The 27,444-nt window shown below is 37.5% G+C and overlaps 4 protein-coding genes across 7 annotated transcripts in view; all 4 read right to left on the reverse strand.

Moving 5' to 3' along the window:
* Positions 1-4,135: 4,135 nt before the first annotated feature.
* On the reverse strand, positions 4,136-8,795 carry cd8b (cd8 beta). Its single transcript, XM_003442698.5, has 7 exons — positions 8,571-8,795; positions 7,171-7,527; positions 5,451-5,534; positions 5,203-5,292; positions 4,981-5,014; positions 4,764-4,811; positions 4,136-4,683 (listed from the first exon to the last, which is right to left on the reverse strand). Exons 1-6 carry the CDS (start codon positions 8,623-8,625, stop codon positions 4,793-4,795), a joined length of 639 nt encoding a protein of 212 aa, XP_003442746.1. The 5' UTR covers positions 8,626-8,795; the 3' UTR covers positions 4,136-4,683; positions 4,764-4,792.
* Positions 8,796-10,630: 1,835 nt separating this feature from the next.
* On the reverse strand, positions 10,631-17,657 carry zmat1 (zinc finger matrin-type 1). 4 transcript variants are annotated; one of them, XM_005450320.4, is made up of 7 exons: positions 17,509-17,657; positions 15,010-15,116; positions 14,840-14,911; positions 14,485-14,620; positions 14,059-14,346; positions 13,330-13,420; positions 10,631-12,903 (listed from the first exon to the last, which is right to left on the reverse strand). In XM_005450320.4, the coding sequence occupies exons 4-7, from the start codon at positions 14,612-14,614 to the stop codon at positions 11,937-11,939; spliced, it is 1,476 nt and encodes a 491-aa protein (XP_005450377.1). In that variant the 5' UTR covers positions 14,615-14,620; positions 14,840-14,911; positions 15,010-15,116; positions 17,509-17,657; the 3' UTR covers positions 10,631-11,936. The 4 variants fall into 4 exon arrangements, with proteins under 4 accessions (XP_005450377.1, XP_005450376.1, XP_019214283.1 ...); XM_005450319.3 differs by lacking the exon at positions 17,509-17,657 and adding an exon at positions 17,353-17,500; XM_019358738.2 differs by lacking the exon at positions 17,509-17,657 and adding an exon at positions 16,672-17,318.
* A 222-nt stretch (positions 17,658-17,879) lies between these two features.
* On the reverse strand, positions 17,880-19,435 carry gnrh2 (gonadotropin-releasing hormone 2). The gene is made up of 4 exons (XM_003442697.5): positions 19,257-19,435; positions 18,539-18,684; positions 18,350-18,433; positions 17,880-18,092 (listed from the first exon to the last, which is right to left on the reverse strand). Exons 2-4 carry the CDS (start codon positions 18,671-18,673, stop codon positions 18,054-18,056), a joined length of 258 nt encoding a protein of 85 aa, XP_003442745.1. The 5' UTR covers positions 18,674-18,684; positions 19,257-19,435; the 3' UTR covers positions 17,880-18,053.
* Positions 19,436-20,901: 1,466 nt separating this feature from the next.
* ptpra (protein tyrosine phosphatase receptor type A) overlaps positions 20,902-27,444 on the reverse strand; it is a 33,251-nt gene continuing 26,708 nt past the window's right edge. Inside the window, exons 18-22 of the mRNA XM_005450318.4 lie at positions 27,256-27,390; positions 26,087-26,212; positions 25,784-25,935; positions 25,263-25,398; positions 20,902-24,685 (exon numbers count right to left, since the gene is read on the reverse strand). Of these exons, the coding sequence (XP_005450375.1) occupies positions 24,611-24,685; positions 25,263-25,398; positions 25,784-25,935; positions 26,087-26,212; positions 27,256-27,390 (624 nt within the window). The 3' untranslated portion in view covers positions 20,902-24,610. The remainder of the gene's footprint in view (positions 24,686-25,262; positions 25,399-25,783; positions 25,936-26,086; positions 26,213-27,255; positions 27,391-27,444) is intronic.

A 27,444-nucleotide genomic window follows, 5' to 3' on the forward strand; every position in this document is an offset into this window, starting at 1 on the left:
ATAACTGAAACTAGCCCACTGAATGAACAACGGGCTGTGAGGTCAGGATCTGATCAACTCACAGCCCAGTCCAGATGAACAGAATTAACTTTTTGGGATTCATTTACCTGAATGATTAAGCGTGCATCAAGACATACTTCTGAGCAAAGACACAAACTTATGTAAAATAAATTGAAATATTAGTCAGACCTGAATAATTCATTTTATTACAGGTGTACACCAGCTGAAACAAGTAATGGAAAATATGTTCTGTGACATTGGTCTGAATGGTAAATGGACTGGTTCTTAGTGCTTTTCTACTCTTCTTGAGCACTCAGAGCACTTTATATAACTTGCCTCTTTCATCCATTCACACATATTCATACAAGTACTTCTTCTATTGGATGGAGGGTACAGCACATGATTTTAATCTTGTAAAATTAACAAAGAAACATTTTTAACATTTTTTTTCTATGTTTCTATGTTTTTATTGTTTTGCTATGCTATGCATGAGCCACAGTGCGAAATCATTCTTAAATATAATGGCTATCAGGTCTTTTTTGGGGGGGGGGTTCTTGGGGGACTTGGGGGACTGAAAATTTAAAGAAAACTGCTTGTGAGCTAACAAAAGATACTACAATTTTCATTATGGGAAAAGACAGGAATTTGAATTCATTAAATTGCCAGAATATTCAGTTTAAATCTTATCAGTTTTGTTCACAGTTTATAAAGCTCTATTGAACTAACAGCTCTAGCAAAAGGAAAGAAGAACGTAGCAACCATAAAGCGTTACAGCTCGTATCATTTCAAGTGAAATGTTGTCTAAGAGCTGTACGGAAGTGAAACCCCCTTCAGATAAACTGAGTAGAGCAACAGCTGCTATGGCGCAACTCGAAGCCCTTTTTCCGGTTCAGTGCTGGAAAATAAATGCAGCAATTTGGTAATGGGCACTGAGTGCTGACATTTTGCGCTTTTGTGGGTGATCTGTTCCATGGGTGGGAGGAGACAGAAAGAACGAAAAAGAGGGGGGAGTGAGAGTAACAAGAGGACACAGTCTTTTTTTTAAATTTCATTTAGCTTCTTTCTTTCTTTCTCTCTTTCTTTCTTTCAACCGTTACAATAATTCCTCGAAATTCAGATTGTCATTGACCCTATTTTTGTTTTCAATAAGTCACTTTTTCATTTATTACAAATTAAATCAAGATGAAAACAAAGTTTTAGTCTTGCATTGTTTTCAGCAAATAGGGGATTCTGTTGACGCATCTTATCAAAGGGAAGACCCAGTCAAAAAGCACACAATTAGCCTACTTCACCTTTCCATCTCTCTGTTTCAGGGTTGAGTCACTCACAAACACACCTGCATGGGCTTCCCTATCTTAGTCACACAGGGGATCTCCAACCTGAAACCTGAGCGTGTGTGTGTGTGATTATGTGGTGGGTGACCAGGGGAAGCCAGTGAAAAAAAAAAAGGTAGCACAATAATGCTGAATATCCTTGTGTTCTGAAAATGCCACCTTCATTACCAGTAAACACATTTGAATAGTATTTTTTTTGTTCAGTTTGGCTCAGTTATTATTGCTCTGCTGCTCAACTGGCTGTTTCAAGCATTATAGAAAAAGGAGTAAAATGGAAACCAAGAGCATCAAGAGGATTGGAGTAAGTAGAAATGGAGCGCTCTAAAAGACTTCAAAGTGATTTGGTCAGAATCTTTTTATAATGTGTGGATAACGGTTCCTGTTACGACTTTCATTTTCCTTTACTTTTTTGGCTTTTGCTAAGTAAGAACACATCTCATTGATACTGATATCTCAAAAAGGTCTACACTGTAAAACTGCTTTCAAGCAGTTATTGTGCTTTTTACAAGCAGCACAAATTTGTCCTGAATGGGCTGCTGTTATTCAAAATAAAGCGTCAGAATTTACACCCAGACCATGTTAAAGAGGAAAAATTCTAAATATCTGGCTCTTATGTAATGTCAATCTGACGACGTGATATATTTACGTATACTGTTTCGGATTTTGCTAAGGAAGCTGAAATAGTTTAGACAAATGTGACAAATTGGAAATTATACGTGTTATTTAATATCCCCTCAGTATTAACCCCTTCCTACTAAAGAGCTTGGAAGAATTTTGTTTGTTGCACTTTTAAATAGAGTTTTGAAAATAGTGCACAACACTTTCTGTACTTACGTGTCTCTAAAGACGACATGAAAGGAAAAACCTCAATTTTTCTGTGTATTGACTCTTATTACATTCATGAAACTGTACTTAATATTGTTATCAAAAAAGGTCTGTATTAGAAAACTGCATTTTCAAACAGGTAATATAAGTTTATCCTAAATGGGATTTATTCAAAACGGAGTGTCAGAATGTACATATTACTTATATTTAATTAAATAATATAGAAATATGCAGCTTTTATGTATTTTGTATCTGTAGCAAGACGTAACATGAGATAATAGTTATAGATTTCACCACAAACAGTTGAGTATATAGCACTGCCATATCATTAGATTAGAAATCGCACGCTGTTATAGTTTATGGCTGTTTCAATATTTCAGAAGAAAAGTACTGGATTGAATTGCATTTTTTGGAATTTAAGCACTTGTTTTCCATGATTTATGCTCCAAAAAATGAAATTAAAAAAATTGTAAAAAAAAAAATAATGTATGTCTGATTTGACTTTACTATTACAGGAAACAAATGAAGGAGACATCAGAAAACTGGCTTACAAAAAATAATGTTTACAGTTTATCATATCTGTGTGCATTTAGTTTCAACTGTGTCTCATGTTTTAAACAAATCTATCTAGGAACATGTGATGTATGCTGATTCTCTTTAGCATACATCACATAATGAATTTACTGACATATGGCAATAACGTGTAAGGGTTCGATAAGTTTTTAATACATCTGTTTAAATTAAAAGCAAATACAAACAACAAACTCTACAAATTTTACAATATTAAGTTTTCTACCCAATGAGTTGGTGCACCTTTCTGATTTGTGTTGCTGTGTCATTAAGATTATTTCATACTTACATTTTTTCCACCCGAGCGATGCTTTACTTAAAGTGGCAGTGTACTGTGACCTTGGTCTACTTGGCTTTGACTGTGAAGCAGTAATACTTTTGTAAAGTGCTGATACAGGATGTGTTTTTAAAAGTCTTCTCAACCAGTGTTACCTCAGTTTAATGTTCTTGTATAATTATTTCCATTTATTAAATGTATAACATCCTCGGCCAGCCACATTGGTAATAATAACATACGCTGTGTGTAAATCCATTTGGTCAATGAAATGTATTATATTGTATTATATCCAACTAAACACACTTCCAAAAACACTTTTAAGGTTCTCATACATTTCTTTATTTCTTTTACTGCATTAATTTCAAAACTTTTTACTTTGTCTTTCGCTTACTGCTCCTCTTTCTCCGTCAGTGCTTGTGGTTCAGTCTGTGGTATTTTTTGTGGTCTTTTTGTTTCAGAGACTAGACGAATAGCTCAAAGCTGAGTGAAGCGATAGCATCTCAGTGAACATAGTTCAGTATATCCTCGCGCTCCAGCACACAGGAAAGAGCTGCGTACATTCCCTGCGACCCAATCAACCACGAACTTAGTTGTGTCTTTGCACTTCTCAATCACGCAGGTGTAACTGGGTTGGTTTGCGTATGTGTGTGTGTATCTGTATGCATGCACATGAGGGTGAATAAGGAAGCAAGAGACTTACACTTACTATGAAATGACTTTGTAGCCTGTAATTTAACATTATACAGCAAAGCTTGTTGCCACATACATGGCAGTTCAAGAGAAACTGAATATGATGCAAGTTTACACATCAAAAGTAAAAGAAGACACCAAACTCTGTCACTCACCTACTCAACTTCCGCTAAGCACAATATTGACAATGGAAGTACAACGCCCACTTTCAAACCTCTATGCCCTCTCCATAGACAGGCACAGACATCTAAGACGTACAACGCAACAAACATTTGAAAGCCAGAACGTCTTATCTGTTCCTATCACTGGGAAACATGCACAGTGCTTGACCTGTAGCTTTTACAGGAAGCACTTCTGCTATTGCAAAATACTTCCAGAGTATCATTACTTTCTAGGCAATGCTGCATTTTGGATAATTAGATCACTCATAACCACCATAAATGACTGAAATGATAGTTTTATTGATTAAACACAAGCATGCTCACAGAAATACCGACATGACAGTGCTTTTTGTTCTGTGTCTAAATTGCTGTAATAATGTGAAAAACACAAATAAGTACAGAAGAAAGCAAAAAATGCAGAAAACTGCACAATTACTGTATGTCTGTTTGTGTACTTTGTGATATTTGCATCAAAATAAATGATAACAGTTCACAGCACATTCAATACCTGATTAATTGAAAACCACCTTTATAAATTACGCTAAATGCAGCTCACTGATTAGAGACAGAAAGAAAGATTATAGATAAAAAGCACAACATGGGTCTTTAAACTATGGAACTTTGTCTTATACATAACAAAAGCCTGTCAATATGTTACAATATCTTACATGGCTGCTGCTGCTGCTGTTGAAAAAGCAAATGTCTTTTCTTGCTGAGAGTTCATTTAAGCGTAAATAAACTCGAGATGTTGTTAGAAGACCAGCTATTAAGGGTGAATCATGCCTTTCATGGCCGGACAGAATACTCAAACGAAGCACTTCAGCCACTGCAATCAAAGAAGCAACATTTGTTAATTTTCATTAGTTTCAATAACCATAGACAACATTTAACACATGTAATACTTACCTTAAAAATACATGAGACGCAGGGTTTTTTTAGAACGTCTGCCTATTCCTTAATAGTGAAAACAGAAGACGGAGATTAAAGCATCATCCGTGCATATGGTGGCAGAATCAAAGTTTAAAAATACTGTAAAGAATTATGATTTTTCTTGTGGATATGGACGAAAAATAAAATCAAACACAAAAGCAGTTGTTTTCACCATCACTAGTTTTGTACTTACTTTGCAAAGTGGTGGTGACACTTTCTGGGTAGTCCTGTAAGTGAGAATATTGTTGAAGAAGAAAGGAAACATTTTAGAAATAAAACATTACTATATCACAAAATTTGATTTTCTCAACCTTTTGTGAGCACAATTTAATGCATTTCTGGTCATGTCTTTCTGGAACCTTTGTCCGGCTGTTTTGTTGGCTTCACGGTATTTAATGTATTAAACGCTACTCACGGCTAAAGTAACGCAGCGTGCAGAGAACAGCCAGGGCCAAGCCTCCAAGAAGTCCGACAAGAGGCCAAACAATCAGAGAGCCACAGCCTCCTGGAGCAAAGGAATAATGGAGTATATGTTTTTTTCCCCACTGGAGTCATGATATAATCAATCATTAATCAATTTTCATTCTGCAGGAAAATGTTCAGTTATGCACTGCTGCAAACAACTTAAAGTCCTTTTATTCTTTTTATTCTACAATAACTTACCCTTGGAGTCACCTGCATTGCAACGACAGGTTGGTTTGGATGGTGGTTTGGGTTTTGGCTTAGGAGGTGGTGTTGGTGGGGTCTCTGTCAAATAAAGACCAAAGAAAGGTAAATGGACTGGTTCTTGTAGAGCGCTTTTCTGCTCTAGTTAAGCATTCAGCTTTTTATACAACATATCTCTGTCACATACAGGCCCTTTTTTCTTTAAGTGTTTTTCTAACCAACATTCACACTCTGACGAACACATCGGGAGCAACTCAAGGTTCGAGTATCCTGCTTAACATGTAGACGGGTTAAGCCAGGGATCGAATCACCAGCCTTCCGATTAGGTGATGACTTGCCTGACCGCCTGAGCCATGGCCACCCAGAAGCACCATTAAGAAAAGTAACAAACAACTTTTTTCTAAAAAAAAATAAATAAAAAAAAAATAGTTGTTGCTGCAGCAATTGTCTACCAAGTTTCTAATTGGCAAAAATAAGAAATAATTGACATGATTATTAACAGAATCGCCCTCCATCTGTACGTCTGTTGAGCCAGCGAACAGTTTTTCAGCATTTTTTTTTCTTATTTGTAGTTAGAATTTACCCATTTGGCCTATTGAATGTGTACCAATATCTTCTGTTTGCCCATGCTGTGAGAAAGTTTTACTACTTAAGCCTCGTTCAGAAAGATAAGTAAGGCAGCATCAGCTAGGCAAAGAGAAGCAGAAAGCCAGGATACAAAAGAACTTCTCAACGTTTACTTGTGTCAAAGACACCAGTTTGGTTTCCAAAATGCAAATATGCATTAATTTGCAAATGATTTAAACCTTATGTCATACCAAATGTGGAAACAGAAATTTTTATGATTTGAAAAATGTATACTCATTTTGATTGTGATGCCATAAACACCTTTAAAAAAGGTTTTCTTTCTTTGGTGCAGCTTTAAGCGATAAACTATGTTCACTCACTGTCAGAAGTGTTTCTGGAGTCCGTGCAGTGATTTCCATGAAACATCCATTTTTAACACAATAACTCCAGAGGGCTTGAAGATCACGGGCATTCCATACCCCTTTCACGTCTGTACAAAGATTTCCGTGCATTCCCTGAATCTTTTAATATTAAGTTCTCTAGATGATAAAATCGACAAATTTGAATTTTCCTCAGATTCTTAGAAATTCTACCTCGACTACATATGTAGTCACACACGCTTTCAGAGAGTTGTGAAAGCTCCATCTTTTACTCCTTATGGACTTTGGAATGCTTTTTCATACCCAATTTTATTAAAACAAAACATGATTACTTGTGGCATGCTCCCCCAGGTATCATTATACATTCTATAGCTGCTTCTCCTGGAAAAACGATCATATATATTTAAAAAACAACAACAACAACAAAAAATCTAAATGAAGGTCTGTCAAAAAGTGATATTCTTTCTTTGTAAATGAGTAGCAAATCACTGCATACTGTTTTAGTTCACATTTTTGCAGTGCACCTTCACCGTTTTAGAAATGGTGTTGTATTCGACTGACACACCAAGGTAAGTGCGCCACACTTTTAAAGCTGAGTCCAGTGAGTCCGCAGAATATTAGACATTTTTTTGTATTAAAGTAGGAGTCCTAATATGTTGCCTTAAATCATCCATCAGCTTGACCTGGCTCTTCAAAATCAGACGGATATTTTGAAAATTTCACATTTAGCCTGATATTTAACTGTGAAAGGAAGCACTTAGAATACAAACCTCCTGGCAGTAGAAGAGTCCCAGGCTTCCATACTTCATAAAGATTTTTTTCCTTCAAGACACAAGAATAAATCCCTCTGTCTTCTTTCGTCACATTGATGATACGGAGCGCAAAAGACTTACTGCCCCTTTTACTGAGTTTAAAACGTGTTTGGTCCACGTTAGCTCCATAGAGAGTACGGTCAGCATTGTTGCATCTGCCTAGAAACTGGACTTTGCCACTGATGTCACTGTGGAACCAGAAGACTAAGTCACAAGCCATGCTGCCACAATCACAATCAATGGTCTCACTGCTTGGGATCTTAGGGTAACGAACGCTGACTTCTTCTTCCAGCAGCTTCTGTTGTAAATCTTGACCTAGGAAAAAGAGCGACGTTTAAGATTTCAGCAACACATTTGTAGCACATTGAAAAACTCCTCCAAAATTGTTTTTGTGTTACTATATAACAAGCTGCCTCGCCCATTTGCTCGTTGCAAAGGTTTATGGACAATCCTCCCGTAAAGATGTGCAGTTAATTAAGGAAAAGGAATACTAATACTTGTAATAATAAATGCAAGTTGTCACGCTTCCTACATAGCGAAAGCCAGTATAATTCCAACTGGCAATATAAAATATGAAAATATGAAGAAATCTCCTGTATATATTTCAAACTCTTAACAGTGACATTTTGGATTTGCTGTATGGTGGATTTAGCATTTAGGTGATGTTTTACAAGAGCCCTTTGTGGTAAAACATCTTTTTGCATTTTACAATCATTTTCTACTTTCTATGTTTTTAAGTCAAATGCACAGGCCTGTGTTATGAAATAGTGTTATGAAATATATAAACATACACAGCAAGTCGCACAGCAAAAACAGTCTTTGTATGAAAGGTTAAGACTTACTGGCTCTTGCTTCATGCTGTTCTTGCAAAAATAAATGAAATACAAATGCTGTGTTACATTCAAGACTAATTTAGTTTACAACATGTGTCACAATACGACGCAAATCTGATTTATTTCAATCTCCCCAGTAGAGTGATGCAAATATAAAAAAGACAACAATGACGACAAACTACGGGGGAATGCTGCAATGTTACCCTTAAAGTATAGAAGCAAAACTCAGAGGCTTATAATTAACGTAATAACATAGCCGTATCAATAATCTATACTTTCATATATATCATGTCTAAGTGTTAAACCAACAAACCAAAGCCCACTTCTTTGACTCTTAAAGCCACATTTCACTCTTTATCACATGCTATGGCAATGGCTGTATTTGATAAATGTACATTTTAAGATAAAAATCAGACGATCATCAGTTGAACTTGACAACAACACATCCCTCGGTAAGCTACCTGACTTTGCAACAGCAAGAACGTTTGTGGTTTATGAGATTAAAGACAAAGCTGATGGTCTTACCAGATGTCCAAAGTGGTCCTGTCAACAATAGCCATGCCAGTGACAGAAGGAACATTTTGTCAGGCCGCCGCTGTGTATCCGTATCTGTGTGTAACTTGTGTGCTAGCTGAGGGAGGTTGCTAATACTTTCTCGTCTTGATATCTATCTGTCATAGATGATGGGAGGAACTATGCTAACAGGGCCCTCAGGCTTGAATGCAACACCCTAAAATGACACACAGGGCCTATCAGACACGGTATAACAGCATTACACCAGTCACTGGGACTTTAACGCATACGCTCTAAACCCCCACATGCCTAATACAGATAAGGATCAGCACAAGTGCAAAATAAACCTATTGATGCCATTCTTTATTCTGTTCTGTAACAGAGCCCAACGATAACAGCTGTTACTATTATATTAAGTCTGTTATAAAAAAAGAAAAGAAAACGGATTCATCCCCAACATACATAGAGGCGTAAAGTGGATCTCTCACATTATGTCCCACATAAACAAAAGCAATTAAAAAATGTTGCATATTTCCAGAGCAGCAGTTTGCAGTGCTGTGGTCTCTGCCCAGGTGCATGACCTAGAGTTCAGCGGAGCCACACATAGAGCTTCATGCACAGAACAAAAAGGGAATATAAACATATGGCACCTAAACTCTGTAACGAAATAAATGCATATGAGGATTAACGATACAAAATACATTTAAATATTCAATGGAGTTTATAAGGCAACTTCAGTATTCCACCTGTCATAAAGTTCTTAAAGACTCACATGAAACAAACAGTCAAAACCAGTGAAGTTTGTGCCTGTGCAAGCAATTCTGCATTACAAATTACACAAAAGTGTATATATATTACTTTTTTCTTCTTTGAAAAGTGTACATATAGCTTTATATTATAATCAGTTCTATCTCATAACAGCTGACTTTTTTGATATTCACATTTTTACTATCCAACCCATAACATGCAAGCATTTAGCAGTTACAGACCCCTGGCTGTGTAAAAACAGCAGACTATGTTCATCATGTCCCACTGTATGTGCAAGATGCACCAGCATCATTGTTAAGGGGACTCATTGTTAAGTTTCATCAGGCAGTTACAGGCACATTGCTTGAAACAGAAGAATAAGACAGAGCTGCAACCATCAGTTATTTTCATGATTGTTTAAAAAAAACAACCACTGATTGATTTTATATTTAAAATTACAGAAAATCATTACAGATATAGTATTTAAAATTTATATATGTGCACATACATCACATACAGGACATCTATGCATTTCCAAATGTGGAGCCGTTGTATGTTTGGCTGTCTTTTCACAATGAATTGTTTTAGTTTTTGCATTTTGTGACAAGATACACCAATATCTACTCATGAAACTCAAATCCATGCCTCACGTTGAAGATTGAGTTTCACTGACACTCAGAGATAAACGGTATACCTGATTTGAAGCACTTTTCCCTACATCAAGACAGTATCTCTGCAATATTTGATGTGTAATTTTTAAAGTTGCCATTCTGAAAAACAGAGGACTTTTGAAATCTCTTATTCACAAGTCCTTTTCACACTTGCTCGATAACAGTGATGATCCTTTAAATCGTGTGGTGTTTGTGGATCTTTTGTGCGTTCGTAAAGGGTAAGGGTACAGAACGGTCTGGTGAGGATCTTAAAGTGAGAGGATGTGGGAACCCTAAAGTTCTACGGGGGTTGTACACTCAGGCGAGTCAAGGAACAAGATTCTTTGAAAACAGGAGATCTCAGGGGACTTCAGATGTGCGCTCTTCACACATCGCTGAGCTATAAAGCCTTTGTTGGTCTCTCCACTTCAATGCTTTACGTCAAAAGCTGCCAAGCTCTTGTTTTACTTGCCTGCTCTGCTATTTTTTTTTTTAAAGTTAAGTATTCTTTGAGAAGTCATCCATAAAAAATACAGAGATGTAGCAGTTTCATTCTCATTACCAGAGTTTTAAAGATAATTAATGTCAAGACCATAGTTCAGAAGATTATTTACAACATCTGCAGGACTTCTGCGCTAAGCCATTTCAACTTTTGTGTCACTTCTATGATCCATATTTTTTCTTTGTGCCAGCAATCCAATCAACATCCAACAATTGGGAAGTTATTTCATACATGTTGATTTAAAAGTTTTTCTTCTTTATAAACTTTTCTGATAAATTCACACTCGCTCCTTGTTTGACCACCACCAACTAGTTTCATATCTTATCTAAGCTCATACATATAGCTCGCAATGAACATTTAACAATACAGCCCACAAGCAATCCAAAAGATAAAAACACAAAGTTGTTTTTCTTGAGTAGATGTGATGTTCCAAGAGCATCAGAGGAACAGTGGCTCGGTCAATCAAAGTATTTAGATAACTCATTTCAGATACCTTAAGATTTACTTAAAAGAACATTTTGTGTAGCTACGTGTAAGTCAAAATGACAGTAGGGATTAAGAGTGTAAGTGGCCCACTTTTTAGCTCATAGTATGACAGTAGGTGATACTGTTTCCCTTTAACTACTAACTTTGTTCAGTTTGCACATTGCTCTTCAACCTGAATTCTGAGGTTATGTAAAGAGATGTCCTCATTTGAACATCTGCACCTGTATGACCGCAAATGTGTTTTCTGGTTGTATAAATACAATCATAAAACATAGACATGCACACAGTGCACTGCAGACTGATGAAGTGTAAGTCTGCTGTGGTGCAACGCATGTGCCAGGCAGTATTTGTTGTATTTATATCATTTCATAATACGTCTTACACTGAACTTCTGTACAGCACGTTGTCAGTGGCTTTATTTCAACCTTTGTGCCTGAGAGTGAGAACACACAGAGCTTCTGAAGTAATGAAATGAATAAGCTTCTGACATCTATGAGCTTTTATTTTCAGTACTGATGAAACGGATGAAGCTCAACAGTGCCAACCAGAGACTGCTAAAGGGATGACAATCTATCAACTCCATGCCAGATGCACGCATCCATAATCAAATTTACCTTAGTGATGAGTTAAGAGTACTTCATAAACAAACAGTGCTAAACATTACAGCCAACAATTCACTGTACACACAAACCAAACTTATTATAAAGTGTCATAGTATAAAATTAATGCTGAATCTCCTCCAGATACAAACGAAATACATTCATTTCTTATGGACATACAAATTGACTCTAAATGGCTAGCCAGCTAGCAAACTTGTATAAGAAAACACTTTTCGGTTATTAAAGCAGATATAGAAAAGGCCTTTGCTACCTGCTGACAGGATTTTTTAAATCGTTTTAATATAGCTTTTCATTATTTTCAATGTCATGCTTATGATAAATGTTTGCCAAAAGTAGTCCAGAATACTGTTCACTTCAGCTGCTCCTGCAGAGTTTAACACCCCAGAATAGAGTCGTCCCACAGCTTTTCCTCCTCTGTCCTAGTGTCTGCTTTCTCTTTTGCCTTCTTCTTCTCTTTTCTGTATTTAGGTTTAATGGACTCATCCTCTCCACCCTCCCTTTGCTTAACATTAATTTCAGCCTGAATACGCAGTTCAGTCTCTTTGCTATTCTTCATCATGTCTTCTGGCTTTAATTTGTCCATAACTTGATCTCCTCTTTCCACTTTAAAGTTTTCCTTAAGGGATTTTTTTTCTTTTCGTCTCCACTTGCCATGAATTTTGGACTTTTTTCTGCTCCTCTCCTCCTCCGACTCAACAGATTGCTCTCTTCTTCTCTCCTCTGAGTCATTATCTCTTTCCCTCCTCCGGCGCTTCCTCCTCCTCTCCTCATCCTTTCCTCTCCTGACTCTCTCCCTATGGGATGTTTTAATCTGCCTCTTTTCTCTGTGCCTATATTCACTATTATCACTGTCACTTTCACTACTGCTGTAGGAGGAATACGAGGAGGAGGAGTAAGATAATGAGGTAGTACAGGAGGAAGAGCTTGACCTTCTCTGCCTTCTTCTCATGGGCCAATTAGTGACCGGTGGAGGACCTGAGTTACGAAGAACTGGAGGAGGATAGTTGTAGTTTGAGGCACGTGACGGCAAGGGTGGGCCCTGAAACGATGAACACCCCATTTGAAGTGGAGAGTAATGACCAGAGTGGGACTGATGAGGAGAAATGGAGGTAGGAAGGAGGTTAGCCACAGGTTTATTTAGTTCCACCATATTCTTCCTATTTAACACTTCCCGTTCTTCATCTTCATCTCCCTTTTGCATGGTATCCTGAGGGAGGACCTGATTAGTCTTAGGGGTGATTCCACGAGCCTTCTGAACCTGAATGTAATCAGCCAGTTCATCTGCAAATGTGCTGTACAGTTTTTGCTGGGATTTGCATAGATCGATGACCTTCTTCTCCCTGAGCACGAACATATAAACTTGAATTAGGCTGCTATTCAATCAGATAAATGGTGATGAAAGATTAAAGCTCCCAGTCATTGTTTTTGATCATTAGAACACAGAAAAACCTACAAATTATAGCCTTAGTAAACCACAGAGGCATTCTGAGGTTCCTGCTTAAAAATGACATGCCCAAAATGAATTCATTATTTCTCTACAATTACAAACTTTGGTAACCCAACTTGGCATCAACTTTGAGCTAACACTTGATTTGTGCCAGGTTGTGACTCCTCTGTATATTTATAACAGTATTATTTTCATAATATTTAGTATCATCACAAATAATTACTTCTTGCCAAAGGTAAGCTGAAGTGCAATGTAGTAAATATTACACTTTAAGAAAAAAGTGGCACAGTGAAAGTTGACATTGTCTTCTTAAACTTACTTTATCTGGTGTTTGCTTCCCTGCATGTGGTCCTGGTACATCTCCACAGAGTTAAATTGCATACCACACATCTGACACATCAAGGAATTGCCTGGAGAAAAAGATTAGAAAGAAGAGCGATTAAAAAAAAAATCCAACAACTTTCAACAGGCCAATAAAGATTTAGTAAAGTGATTTTTCTACTGTTTTACAAATTCTGGGTTTTCTCTAAATCATTCATGCCATCTCCACAAAGAGATGCTGTAGCGCCTAAAGCTGAAAATAAAAAACAGGAAACGGCTTCATTAAACTTTCTAACATTCTGTGAAACTACACTGGCTCACTTGATTCAATCTCCTCAAGTCAGACTTACCAGATTAAAGTCAGATTATAGTTCTAATAATAAATAATAACAAAACCACAGAATTATAGCTCATCAGACTACCTGAATCACATCCATACTTATTGTAATAATGCTATAAAGCCAACTTCTATGTGATTATCTCCTATTCACCCACCTGTGCTGGGATGAAATCTTCACTGCTGATGTAGATGTTTCAACTATCAATGAGGTCTCAGCAGAAACTGTATCTAGATTTTTCACTTTTCCCTTCAGAACTTCCTGTTTCTTTTTCCCTTACTTGTTAATGTTTCTGTCCTGGTTTCAGGCTGCTGTGGTGATTCTTATTTAATTCCTGAAGGATTTAATGCTCTCTGTATTACCCTGTTTGCTCAAAGGCAAAAAGTTACCTTGTTCTACATTGTGTCCTAGCTGTTTGAGCAGCTCCTGTCTGGCCTGATTCCTCTGGTGTTTGCGTCCACTGTAGTGCTGCAAGGCTACATGGGGATTGGTGAAGGAGGCAGTACACAGGGCACAGTACTTGTTGGGATCCTTCAAATCAACCTCTGTGCTACATGTAGCACTGGTGACTGCTGGATTCAAATCATGCTCCACAACACCCTCTGAGGATGGTTTTTGCTGAGACTTTTCAGGATCCTGTTGGAGACCTGATGAAGTATGCACTTCTGTAGACTTCTCTATAAATGCAATGACACATGATCAAATTCAACAGAACTGACAGTGACATCATAATGTCAACATATCTTACTCACTGTGTGTAAATATCAAAATCTACATCAAGAAAATGCTTTTTGCATCACAGAGCTCAAACTTGCCTGATAGGTGAAGACTTTGTTTACGAAGATTTTTTGTATGGACTTTGCCTTCATAGTGTGATCTTGCCACCACAGGTGAGCTAAATACCATGTTGCAAAGCTCACAGAAACGATCTGTATCATTACTCATGGTCTGCTGCAAAAACAAACAAAAACTATTAACTACTTATTTTATGAATGCAAGATTGCTTTCATAGACCCCTCATATTCTTTTGAGAAGGATATTATTAAAGCACTAATACTATAACTCTGATATTCTTCACTATTGGATGCTTACGTTAGTTTGTCTCAGTCAGTTCTCATGATTACAGACAAGAGACTCCACCTGACGGAAAAAGAAAACTTGGCCACTAACCTGGGCGCCTGTTGACTTATCTGCTTTTTTGGTCTGCAGGTACAGCTTAAGTTTCTGAGCGTGTTTCTTTCCCTACAGTTGGACGACATGTGAGACATTATTAGAAAATATTTTACTTATGGCAGGTCTAATTAAAGTTGTACTATTTGTGCCTGGAGGGTAAAACACACCTCATAGTGAGACAGCCGCTGTGACTTAAACAGCAGCACAGCCTCACACACATGGCAGTAACTGTCTGTAAGGAGACACTTCAGTAGCGCCTCTTCAGCTTTGTTTCCTGTGTGGCAGAATACATGGAAACTTATTTAAACATGAAGCACAAAAGAAACGCTATTAAATTATTAAATTCACATAAGAGAAAAGTTTGTCCAATACAACTTCCATTTCCTCAGCACCCAGAAAAAAAGGCCGACTCTTTAAGAATATTTAACTTTCACACAACCTATATTAGATCATATATTAACCTATCTAATGGTCCTTTTTCAAAACAAACTAATTTGTTTTGTAATTTGTACAACATTGCTTTGCCTTAATGTGGCAAATCTCATCCAACATTTACAATTATTTTTAATATGACCTGCTAATTCTACAAAGGTCCACACAACTGGGGGAGTTGTGAATATAACCGCTGAAATACATATTTCTATTAAAACGTTCCCCTTATGGAAAAGTTTATTTATCATTTATGAGGGAAAAGTAAGATATGCTTTTATTTTTATTTTTTAATCTTCTAAAACTATTTCCGCTCAACACACACCTCCTAAAGTAGCATGCAACACACATCTTGACACATACTGCATATTATATTGCTACCCCATAACAAATTGTGACTTCTTGATTTCTTGCATTCTGCAGATTCTGGGCGAGATGCAATAGCTGATTCACCTGTGGTGCATTCAGTGCCAATTAACTATAAATAGTCGTGAAAAAAAAGAAAAAAAAAATGTGACAACTTAAATGCCCACATATAAAAAAAATCTAAAGTTAAAATAATTCATAAATAAATTTAAAAAATAGATGATAAATTAACCTTTTGTTGCAAATACCTATTTAGTGGTTAACTTTTAAAAAGTACAGTTTAGTGATGACACTCACGCAGGTGGATTAAATATTAAGTTTTACAAGCAAAGAAATAACTTGTTACCTGCTCAGATATTTTGATACAGTGTAGCCCAGGAACAACAGGAAACCACACTGAATGAGCACAGTGTTTCTGTGATATTTCAACAACCTAACTCTTCAGACAAATACTTGTATTGCTGATATTTTCAAAACTTTGAAAGGCATTTTGCAACACAGAAATAGGAAATTTATTAATGTGAAATCAACGAGTACAGTCCTGATAGCAGTAAAAAATAATGTTTAGGCAAGATTACTGATGCTGTAGGCTGTACTGAACTAATCATAGGACATGACGACTGGTGGAGACTGAATTTCTGTTAGAAGAACTAAAATTGTTAAGTACTTTACTTCAGTAGTTGTTTTTAATAAAAAAAAAAAAAACTTATTTAAAATATCTGCGTTTTTCTCAAGTATAAACGAATGCTCTTCCAGAGCAACTTTCCTAATTGAAATTACAGGACAATCTGATATACTTATAAATACTGAAAATGACTATGAAAAAGAAAATAAGGCAATCAAAGGTGATGAGGGTTTACTTTTAAAGTGCTGAGTATCAACACTGGCATCCTATAAAGGACCTCAAGACAATTAAACACTAGAAGGTGTTTAAATGCAAGAAATAAAAGACTGAAAAAAGTACTCTATATGTACTCACTCTGATGCTCCTGAAGAATTTATGTGCACTGATATATTTCAAATATTGTACTTACCAAATGATTTTCCATTTCCATTTATTATCCTTTCACCTTGAGAACACTGTTTTAGGTTACTAATGAGTTAAACCGGCACAAAAAAAGTGTTTGCCAACTTTAAGTATTAGCCTCAATGATGCTTCAGGTGCTAAGGTTTGCAGGCCTTAATATTGTTTTTTTTTAAATGGCGACATTTCAGACTAAGTTTACCATTCGACTAGCTTTCCCATGTAAGATCAAATAAATTATGTCATCCACTTCACAGTTTGTGGCTTCTGCTACTAAAACCAGTTAGCCGCTGAATCGGTTAGCATTAACCACCGGTATATCGAATCATTTAAAGGGACTGTTTCGTTTCGTGTGGGGGTTGAAATTGCTGGTACTAGCTCTGAGGCCAACGACATAAGGAAAAGTACCCTAACTGTTTATGGTTTAATCATCAAGCTGGGCCAAGGGTAAAAGGGAGATTTTCGGGGCGATAGTTTTTACTATCCTGCTCGTAGAGATCGCTATAAAATTCTGAAAGCCCTTCACGTTAAAGCAGATTAATGTTAGGCAGCCGACGTTAGCAAATTTAGCTAAGCAGCTAAGCAGCTCACTAGATTAATGAGCTGGCTAGCCACATAGCTGAAAGGCTAACAAAGGCGCAGCAGGTAGGGTGCCACACGGCTGAATTTTCACATTCTGAAGACAACTCACCTTCAACCTGGGTACTATCTATTTTATTGTTTATTACTTTGTCAGCATCTGTGACAGAAGCCGCATTAGGGATACTGGCAATGTTATTTTGAGCGTCTGACTCCGCAGTTAGCGAAGTACAGCCACTTGTGTCGTCCATCTTTTTTTTTCCCCTACCTGAACGTGCATGCGCAGTAGTATTGTAGTCCTGGTACAGGAAAGTTAGAGTTTAAATAATTTACAACCTCCGTCTTTTTTCGTCTTGTGTATTTTAAAGACTTGTTTTCGTGAAAATACTGTAACGAATAATAGAAACGGCAATGGGAAAATCTGTCTCTGTTATGTTCGAATTGTTTACATCTATCGAAATATCTAAAATCACGGGTCTGCGCATGCACAGCAGGACCCGGATCCATAGTATGTAAATTGAACTGATTCATATTTATGTATTTGCTACTTTTTTAACATCTAAGAAGTCACTCTTTTCTCTCTATGCCTTATATTCATATAATTAGCTGCACCAAAAATGAAGAAAAAAAAAAACCAAGTTAATATCAAAATAGATATTTTATTCTGGGACATTATCATTTCCACATCGAAAAAAACAAGACAAATTTACTGACAAACATTACAAACAGCAAGGCCAGATGATCACAAAATCATGTCAAGGCAGAAATAGAAAGGAAGTGGGTCACTATAGAAAAGCCGTCTCTGGAAAGATGTCACTTTCTCTTCTGAAGCTCTCTGGCTAAGGCATCGAGCTGTGGAAAGAATTTAGTACGGCATTAGACTAATACACAGAAATCAATACAGGCTACACACAGATATGCACACTATGGATAAGCACGACTTCACTAACACATGTATGTCAGTCAAGAATTGTCAGTCAATGTCAGTCAGATTTCAGAGTACACAGAATCTCATGATCATATGATCATAAAAAATATACTGATGGCAAGACATTATGATTCAAGTACCATTAAATATGCTACTGTTCATCTCTGTTTTTCTCACTTACAAGAATGTTTCTCAGGATACTCCTCCTCTGGGGTCTCAGGTAGCTGCATTCCCCTGCTTCACACAGCTTAATCTCCTCTGAAATCTAAGAAGCAAAACAGATTGAGGTTAAGGCATAAAGGGTATCTTCATTCTCAACAGAAACTGCTCAGTGATTGGTTAAATTATTCACACAAACACTTATCCCAACCTCTGATGTGCCAAAGGAGTCCAGCTCCCTTTTTCCTCCAGGATACCAACCATGGGACCAGTGCTGGGCAAAGGACAGCTGAGCCCCCACACAGAGAAGCAGCCCCAAGAGCAAAGCCAGTCGAGACACACACATGATATTCCCACCTAGAAGCATGGACATAAAGCTAGTTTGAAAAATATTTGAAGAACACCTTCTTTATTGAGATTTTCCTGCAATAAAAGCTCAAAAGAAAAGTGATGTTAGCTGCAATAAAGTGAATTTTAAGATTAGGGCTGAAATATTTCACTGCAAACTTGCTATATTATTATGGATGCTGGCTATCATTTCAGGCAAACATCCAAATTTTTCACTGCATTTGGAAAACTTTTACATAACATCACTTTAAGCCAGGGATGTCAAACGTAAGACCTGCAGACCAGAATCGGCCCTGCAAAGACTCCAATCGTGGCCCACTGGATGGCTCTGGAAAACGTGAATGAAAACATAAACTTTTAACTGCATTTTCACAAGTTTTACAACTTTTCCCACTCATAAAGAAAAATGAGTTTGACATCCCCGCTTTAGGCACTTTTATCATTTACTCAATTTTAAGTACAGTATTCTAGCTGTCCATTGTCATCCTCAAAGTAAATATTGAAAGTATCAGATCTTGAATCGAATAATAGTTTTAGATAAGCTACTAAAACTAGGCAGAAATGTAATCATTTGTTCTTACCTTAGTCTTAGCTTTCACAGCTTTATCAGTCCAAGTTTCCCTCAGTGTACCTGCAGGGGTTCACTTCAAAACGTTCTTTTCCTTTAGTGGATTTAGTGCTAAAATCAGCTTGCGGTATACCCCAGGTGCTTTAATGAAGAGATTCTCTGCTCCGTCTTTCTTCCCCTCAATATATGGACCAATCCCCCAGCACACATTGTCTTCCTTACTCTTCCCCGCCCATCTTTGACCCCTTTGACTCCCTCTTCTTCTAAGGGTCAGATGAATCATCCATGGGGACGAGACGTACATGCGGTCCGACCAATTCCAATTATCACCTGTAAACAGCACTGACACCCATCTATACCACCAATATCCTCTTCTACACTATGTCAATTTAAATAAGACGTTCAAGTCATTATTAGTGACATCCATCATCATTCTGTCAGAGTCAGTGCTCATTGAGGATAAACCTTATACACGGTCAGCTTGCTTTCATTACTGGCCTCAACAGGCAGGGCCTTTTAAGTAAGAATGCTTAGACATACAATGACTGAAGCTTCAATTTCCTACTTTTTACACCGGTATTGACCACAATGAACCATCACGCATTTTCTCTCTGACCCTGATGACACCTCAGGGGGATCCGATAGGAAGAGGAACAAATACACTGGATTCCTGACCAGCCCACTGGTGACATTATTGTCAATTAGAGGAGAAAAGGTATTTATGTTTCAGTTAACACCCAGGAAGTGGCTGCATATGTTGCTATAGATGTAACATAACTCATTAGACATAATCAGTCAGTGGTAGATGCTACAACAGTCCAAGCTGACCATTAATAAAATCAGTACATTTTAATGTAAAAATTTAACCTTACTGGCCAATTTGTTTTCCCATTGCCTTATTCATCAAATACTATAATTTACTTAGAGGACTAAGTTTGGTCATTATTAATGTATTCTTTTTTTCCTACAAAGCAGAAATGAAAGCATTCTCACTTAATTAAGGTATATCCTTTACATATTTGTGTGTATTATTGTAGGGTTCTTGCAATATGAGGCAACTGATATGAGGTGACTGATGTGATTTGGTGCTATATAAATAAAACTGAATTGAATCTCATGTAATTGAAACTAGCCCCGTTTAAAAATGAATATCTGCAGATTAGGCTCGACAGTGAAAGGTTTGTTGCTAAATATCCAGTTCTTTCAGTAGGTGTTGCAGACTTTGTGTTAACATTTTGAATTAAAGCTGCCTCTTAAATCACAGCATTTTTTTCACCTCTTGATATAAAATTGGGAATTTCTTGTCAGTGTGAATAAAAATAAACACTGTACCCATCACACTGAGTAATATTAGGGTTAACTCAGTACTAACACTACCAAAAATAGTTGCTTTCCATTCTTTATACCTTTCAATACTTAAACAACACTGGTAAATATATCACTGATCAATAAGTGGTGCAAAGGGTTTGATATTGACTGGAAATCTTTCAAGAGCAGGAGTGCCTGATCCTTAAGGTAACTACAACCCATAGTCAATTATTTGGCACCACAGCACCAGCATTAGTTATTGAGAGGTGAGCTGTACACACATCAGATCTTTGTGACTTAAAAGAAGCAGAGAAAACGTGGACGCACAAATTGTACTTAGAGATGGGATGTATGCTGACAAGAGGTTAAAATCTCAAGCACTTTATTAGGTTTGAACAGTATCTTGCTTAGAAAGGCCATTTGGCATTATATAATTATATATAATTTTATCATATATAATTATATATACATATATTCAAATGTTGAATAACAAAAAAACCCAAAAACACAAGAAACAAACTTAGGCAAAATAAAAAATAGGACTTGCTTAAGACAATCATACCAAATTAAAAAATGGCCGAAACACATCTGTAATACATTTCAAAATGGTCCCGATACAGTTCAATATACATCTTTAAAAAGAAAAAAAAATTACAGGAGGGAATAGAAAATAAAATAAGCAAGGCAGCAGACAGGAATGAATTATAAATAACCTTACATTATGTACAAAAGGGGAGAGGGTGTTGACCACTGGGAGGAATGGTTCAAGGGGGAAAGTGAAGGATAGAAAGGAAGCAACAAGTGAGCGGAGATGAATAGGAGACAAAGAAAAGGTGATGAGAAGAGAAAAGCTGGGCAACAGTTTTCTGCAGTCTCCCTTTCTAGAAATGGAGACCGTGGATTGAGTTTCATCAGGGCATTCAAAACGCTCCAGTGGGGGAAAACTCCTGGAATAAAGGGATAAAACAAGGGCAACTGGTTTCCCTTGGTGGTAAAGGATGCAAATCCTATTTCTGTGTTTTAGTCCTACATTCGGGGTACCAACACTTGATTACTAGTCATGGATCCCATGTTCAGCTGATATGGAATGAAATTAAAATAGTATGCATTTGAAAAAAAATAAAATAAAGGTGTCAATATTAGTTTGATGTACACAAGCAAGAAATCCACAAATATACACCTACAGGGAATGTGAAAGAAAACACAACTGACCCACACTTGGTTCTGGCTCCCTCAATTTGTCACACAAAAAGGATTTGTCATTGGTCAACAGGTGAAACATGAGGAAATGCATGTGAGTTAAGAAAACTCAAGGGATGATTCATTTGTTTTGAAAACCTACCCGTGAGGCACTTCATCAGTTCACTTATAATAACAAAATTAACAAAATATTGTCTCTCACAGTTTGGCACAGTGTCATGTTTTGTGGTCAAATTGCAGTGAGACATGATCACATGATTGAAACGTGCACAACAAATCCCCGTAATTTAAGAACAGACAGTAACGCTAAGCATCCCCTCTTCTATCCCCTGATGAAACACCCAGTGAGTGTAAATAAATGAAAAACATAACGGAACCTAACCAATCGCGTTAGCACTTGTGATGCTTTGGAACAAAAAGACCTGAAATGAAGAACATGACCCACTCACAGCCAACAGTGATTTCAGTGACTGGTCAGCTTAGCTGTCCGCTACTTTTAAGTAATCAGCCTAGGGCTTTGAAACCTGAAAACCCTTCAACAGATCAAACACAGTATAGTCGCCATATTGTAAAAATCAAGGCCATATCTTTTTGACCTTAGCTCTCATTTGGTTCTGTACTTTTTAAGGGCTTTACATTTGGTGCAAAGAGTGCATGAGTGTTCAAACAATCAACATTGATGCGATCAACCCTTCTCAAAATTTATTATTTTTTAAAAAAGGATATAGCCACTATCAGTTGCCACACTTGATTGTGCTCCTTCTTTTAATAAAATAAATTACATAAAGGAGTGCTAATGTAATGTAGATTATACACAAGTATGGGTCTGTTTACAGTTAAAAGCTACAATAAGAAACACTGAACTAGCTGGAAAATTCCAAAAGAAGGAGAAAAAAAAAAGATTTCATTTTTTTATTACACAGGCTTTTAAAATCCAGCTGCGGGATCATATCTGAATACCCTGACTTTGGTGGAAGCCAATACCACTTGAAGGTGACACAGCTGCAGAGATAAACTCAAGTTGAATATGTTCAATTTGTAAAATTTAAACATCCTGGCATCAGTCATTTCCTGAGCGGAATGAGTTGAAATTAGGACTGACCTAAAACCCTGCGGTTAACAGACATCATTTATCTTTTATTACAATCAAAAAAAGGGCATGGCCTCAATGTTGACCTTGGATGAAATATAAACACTGTAGTTCAAGTCTGAGCGCCATCCTACGACATTCATTAAAAAAAAAAAAAAAAAAAAAAAAAAAAAAAAGCATTGCATGGCACATTTCCTCTTTTAAAGTAACAACAAATCCATTTTTGAGGAAAATTGTTAGCAACAGCATTCGAATAAAAGGAAACATTCTTTCAGTTATCAATATTCATGATGGGAATTAAAAAGGCATCGCTCTGAAGGAGTGACAGCGCAGTCTCGTGACCCGACGCCAAGTATTTAAAAAAGAAAAGAAAGGAAAAAAAGACAGTAAATCCCAGCAGGCGCAAAGGAAAACTATAAACCCAGACAGAAAGGAAATACAGTCTACAACATTTTTAAAAAATACTGAAGTGCTTATGTAAACAAAACAAATGCTGGGTATTGTTGATTTGTATGATGCAATAATGGAGTTACTGTTTATGATTTGGCTCGCCAACATCATCAACATTACTGCTGATACTGTAACAGACCCTAGAACATCATAAAAGCCTTAATAAAACTACATGTCTTGAGTGTACGGGGCATATAAAATCTCAATGTTTTAATTAGTGATCCTTGGATAGCTCAAAAGTTTTGCTGTTCTGAACGTCTAAAGATGAACGTCTCCAGACTCCAGAGCTACATACCCGACTAAGTGAAGGACTTTGGCACTTTGCAGACACGAGAAAGCGATGTGGAACCACGCCACAGCACTCTCTGCCAGCTTGTGCTCCAGTTCAAACACACACAGACGCTCAAAGAATAATTAGTGGCTCCTGTTTTAGGGTGTACGTTTACACGTGTGAAAACCTGAGACTATGAGCTACATCAGAGATTCCGATCTCCAGTAATGAGCTACCTCTGAACCCCTGAAACCTAATGGAGAGAAACTGTAACTGGCTTGGAAAGCTGCTTTTTTTTTTCCTTTTGCCAAATAGATTCAACCGACCCAATGTAGAGAAAAACTACTTGTGTGAATATGTCTGAATGTCTGGGAGTGAAAAACAGTTCAGGGTCTGTGGGTGAATGTAGAAACTTCTGCTACCACACACAAGTTGCTACAGTGTGGCTCAGGCAAAGTTTAAAATGTTTTAGGTCTCTGTCCCCAAGGTGTTTAAAAAAAACAAAACAAAAAACTGGTTGTTGTACATTAGCCACCAAAGCATTAGATTTATAGTCATATATATTTATATATTTATACCAATAAAATACATTACAGGTGCCACCCTAAAATGCAGCCAAACTCAAAACTGTGTCTAAAACCAAAGTAATAAAATGCAACACAGTTAAGTATATATACATATTGGGAAGGGGGGTGATGATGGAAAGCAAAATAGGGGTGAAGGGCTGTATTAACATCATTACAAAATATTCAAGAAGGCATCTCAGTTATTTTCTCTGTCCAGCTGCACTGCCCTGTCCTGTCCTTCGGGAGGAGACCTCTTTTCCCTTTTTCACCGGGCAGTTCAATCCCATCCACAGATCAAGCTGTGATGAGTTTTTTTTTTTTTTGTCGTTGTTGTTTTTTTAAAGATCCATCAGATGGGGATACGCAGCTCTCTGCATGGCAACATACTGAATGTGTGTGCTCTGGAGCGTGTATATGCTTTTATGAAGTGCGTGTGGATATCTATTCATCCATACATCCATCCATCCATCCATGGCAGGTCCCTACTTGAAGTTGGCATAGTCAGAAAAAGCATCAATGTATTCTTGAACCACTTTGTAGCAGAACTCGTACTGCTCCTGCAAAGGGGAGAGAGAAAAAACAAAACAGCCACATCAGCTGGAGCTATCAATCTGTGACAGTTCAGTCACTGAAGTCATCGAGCCCACAATCTGAGAGGCACTGCGTACTCTTAGGCTAGCAGCTTGTCAATCAACCTGCTTTATCTCCCATTTTTGACTCTTGAAAATACTGACTTAGTTTCAACAGATGTCACAGAGCAAGAGAGCCAAAGGTCCTTTTTCTCATAGACCTCTACAGGACAACAGAGGCACTGGTCATTAGAAAGAATGTGGGTTTAATACTCTTCCACATTAGCTTCAGTTTTCAGACCCAGAAGCTACATACGTCCCTTTTCTACTAGGAACTACAGTATTACCCACTCAGCTCGACTCGACTCAGTTTTTAGGGTTTTCCATTAAGCGTCTACAGCCAGCTGAGTCTGAACATTTGAAACACCTAAACAAGGTCAACAAGAGCATCTTTGAAGGAAGTCAGTGTGATGAAAGCAAACTCTCCTCGTCAAAGACAATCTTGCTGCATAATGGGGCTTTATAATAAATGAAAAGTCAAAGTTCAAGTGTAATAAGTCCTTACCAGTGTCTGCACCATGTGGGGTCTCTGCAGTCTGAGGCTCTTCACTGTCTGGAAGACATCCAGGATCCCTTCTGCTTTCACCCGCTCCAGAACTGTACTCAATGCACAGAAAGTTCCCGTCCGGCCAGCACCAGCACTGTAAACACAAACACAGCCAAAAATGCAAACCTCAGTATGCACGCTGGAGTCAAGCCTGCAGAAATAACACGTGCAAATAACATTTGTTTTGAGCGTACTTGCTAGAAACAAAAAAAAGGGTAGGAACAGATCTGGGAGCAGTTAAAATGTCACAAGGAAGAAGAGAACAATTAGTCTGAGCTGTTTTTTCCTGTGGTTTGTTTAGAGGAACAGTTTCCCAGCACCTACAATTGCAAGGCAGTTTAGAAGTGTACAACAGAAAAAAATGTAATTATATTAATGTTACGCATTTATCTCCCTAAATTTTGTTAGACTGGCACATACAAATTCAAAGGTTAGGAGTTTGTGTGTGTCTATGTATCTGTGCGTGTCTATTTTCTTACCTGCAGTGCACAGTGATTGGGTGGTTGCCAGATTGCTGCTGTTGTCTTTGCACTGCAGCAATTAAGTTGATCATGCCTTTACCATCAGTGGGGATGCCCACCTCTGGCCAGCCATGGAAATGGAATTGACGCACTACTCGAGTCTTGTTCTCCTGGAAAGATGGATGATAAAAATAAGAAGTGATGAAATGAGTATGAGCCAGTCCTTGGAAAGCAAAATTTTAATAGATAATGTGTTTGTTCCATGTTAGAACTTCTGGGTTGTTTTATAGTTTTTCATCATTTCATTGAGCCCTTTATTACCCTGGTGTTGGTGACCAAGAGGTCACGCACTGTGTAACTCTCATTCTCTTCCTCTCTTTTAAGCTCAATTGTGATGTCTCCATGGGTCACTGCTGAATCACTGGGCCAATACTGAGCACATTTCTCCTGTACGACACAGGACATGGAAAACAGTCAAATAAAGGTTGATGACATGTTAGAAGCCATAAAATACCAAGCAGATTTAAAAATGTCAGACACATCTGAAATATATACTAAGTTTTATTTTGTATATGTAGTACTTTAGTACGGCATCCATCTTCTTGGAACACAGAGAGAACCTTTATTACACATTAATTACATAAACAAAAGAAAAAAAAATGAAACTGAACCTGAATCCATAACGCTGGATTCTTTATTTCTAATTCTGGCCTTTAAAAAGTGATTTACCGTTACTGTTGAGCTTTCCAAAAAAAGGTTTTTACTTGCTGTGAATAATTTATAGCGCAGTTAGGGTCATGATAAAAACGTGTCCACTGGCAAAATAACAGTTCTGTACATGCACTGCCATTTGTACAGTACAGGCCAGATGCACACATGCAGAAACACACCATTTCACTTCACAATGCACCCCAGAATGTCCCAGTTTAAGATGTTTCTAATATCAAAGTAGTACAGTAATAGGTATCACTGAATTGAACAGGACGTGTAAGATTTTATTTCCCAACAAATCGAGTGTTTACTGGAGATAAAACAGTTGACTGAAGTTGCCAGCCTGTCATATGTACTGTCATTAAAAGTGACCAGTGATAAGAGGGTCATTTCCTCACTTCCTATTCGCCATTGAACTGTCAAAATCCAGTTGATTCACAGTAGAAGAATTAATCTTTGAAAACAGAGACACCAGTGAGAGCGTGCACTCAAACTCTTGCACTCACAGTTGCTGCTTTTTTAGCTTGCTGCGTAGTTTTGTGTTGTTTGTGCATAAGGCTTTATACTGTGAGAGAGATAGTCAACAGCAGTGTGTGAGACATAATATTTGCTAGTGGCTCACAAGAGAAATGTGACACCACAAGTAATACATTATACAAGACTGGTAGCATCCAGTTGGAATCAGTCCCGATATCAATATTCTATCTTTACCAGTTACTGATTCGGTATCTAATACCAGATCAATAACTGCAAACACACACACAGACACACACAGAGACCTGGCCTCTCTCCTCCAGCTCAGTGAGCATGACTATGGAGCAGCTTCTCCACTCCCAGATCATCCTCCAGAAGTCCTCTATAGTGTGTTGCAGGGGCCCCTGGCTTGCCATATAAGCATCCTTCTGACGATAGCCCTGTTACCACAAGGAGGAAAGAGACAGGAGTGATGTCCACAGAGAAAAAGTTTA

This window comes from Oreochromis niloticus, linkage group LG5 (assembly GCF_001858045.2).
Source record: "Oreochromis niloticus isolate F11D_XX linkage group LG5, O_niloticus_UMD_NMBU, whole genome shotgun sequence".
In the NCBI taxonomy this organism is placed as follows: Eukaryota; Metazoa; Chordata; class Actinopteri; order Cichliformes; family Cichlidae; genus Oreochromis; species Oreochromis niloticus.

What these genes read in the sequence shown, in the direction of transcription:
- cd8b (XM_003442698.5), bottom strand. Translation starts at nt 8,625, where the DNA reads ATGTTCCTTCTGTCACTGGCATGGCTATTGTTGACAGGACCACTTTGG. An exon ending in AGGACCACTTTGGACATCTG is followed by an intron (nt 7,528 to 8,570) that starts GTAAGACCATCA and finishes TCTTTTTCCTAG; the next exon opens with GTCAAGATTTACAACAGAAG. An exon ending in CAATGCAGGTGACTCCAAGG is followed by an intron (nt 5,293 to 5,450) that starts GTAAGTTATTGT and finishes CCTTTGCTCCAG; the next exon opens with GAGGCTGTGGCTCTCTGATT.
- zmat1 (XM_005450319.3), bottom strand. Translation starts at nt 17,491, where the DNA reads ATGGACGACACAAGTGGCTGTACTTCGCTAACTGCGGAGTCAGACGCT. An exon ending in AGATAGTACCCAGGTTGAAG is followed by an intron (nt 15,117 to 17,352) that starts GTGAGTTGTCTT and finishes TCTGCCACACAG; the next exon opens with GAAACAAAGCTGAAGAGGCG. An exon ending in AGGACACAATGTAGAACAAG is followed by an intron (nt 13,421 to 14,058) that starts GTAACTTTTTGC and finishes CTTTTTCTCCAG; the next exon opens with GCAATTCCTTGATGTGTCAG.
- gnrh2 (XM_003442697.5), bottom strand. Translation starts at nt 18,673, where the DNA reads ATGTGTGTGTCTCGACTGGCTTTGCTCTTGGGGCTGCTTCTCTGTGTG. An exon ending in ACTCCTTTGGCACATCAGAG is followed by an intron (nt 18,434 to 18,538) that starts GTTGGGATAAGT and finishes TTTGCTTCTTAG; the next exon opens with ATTTCAGAGGAGATTAAGCT. An exon ending in GTATCCTGAGAAACATTCTT is followed by an intron (nt 18,093 to 18,349) that starts GTAAGTGAGAAA and finishes TTCTTTCCACAG; the next exon opens with CTCGATGCCTTAGCCAGAGA.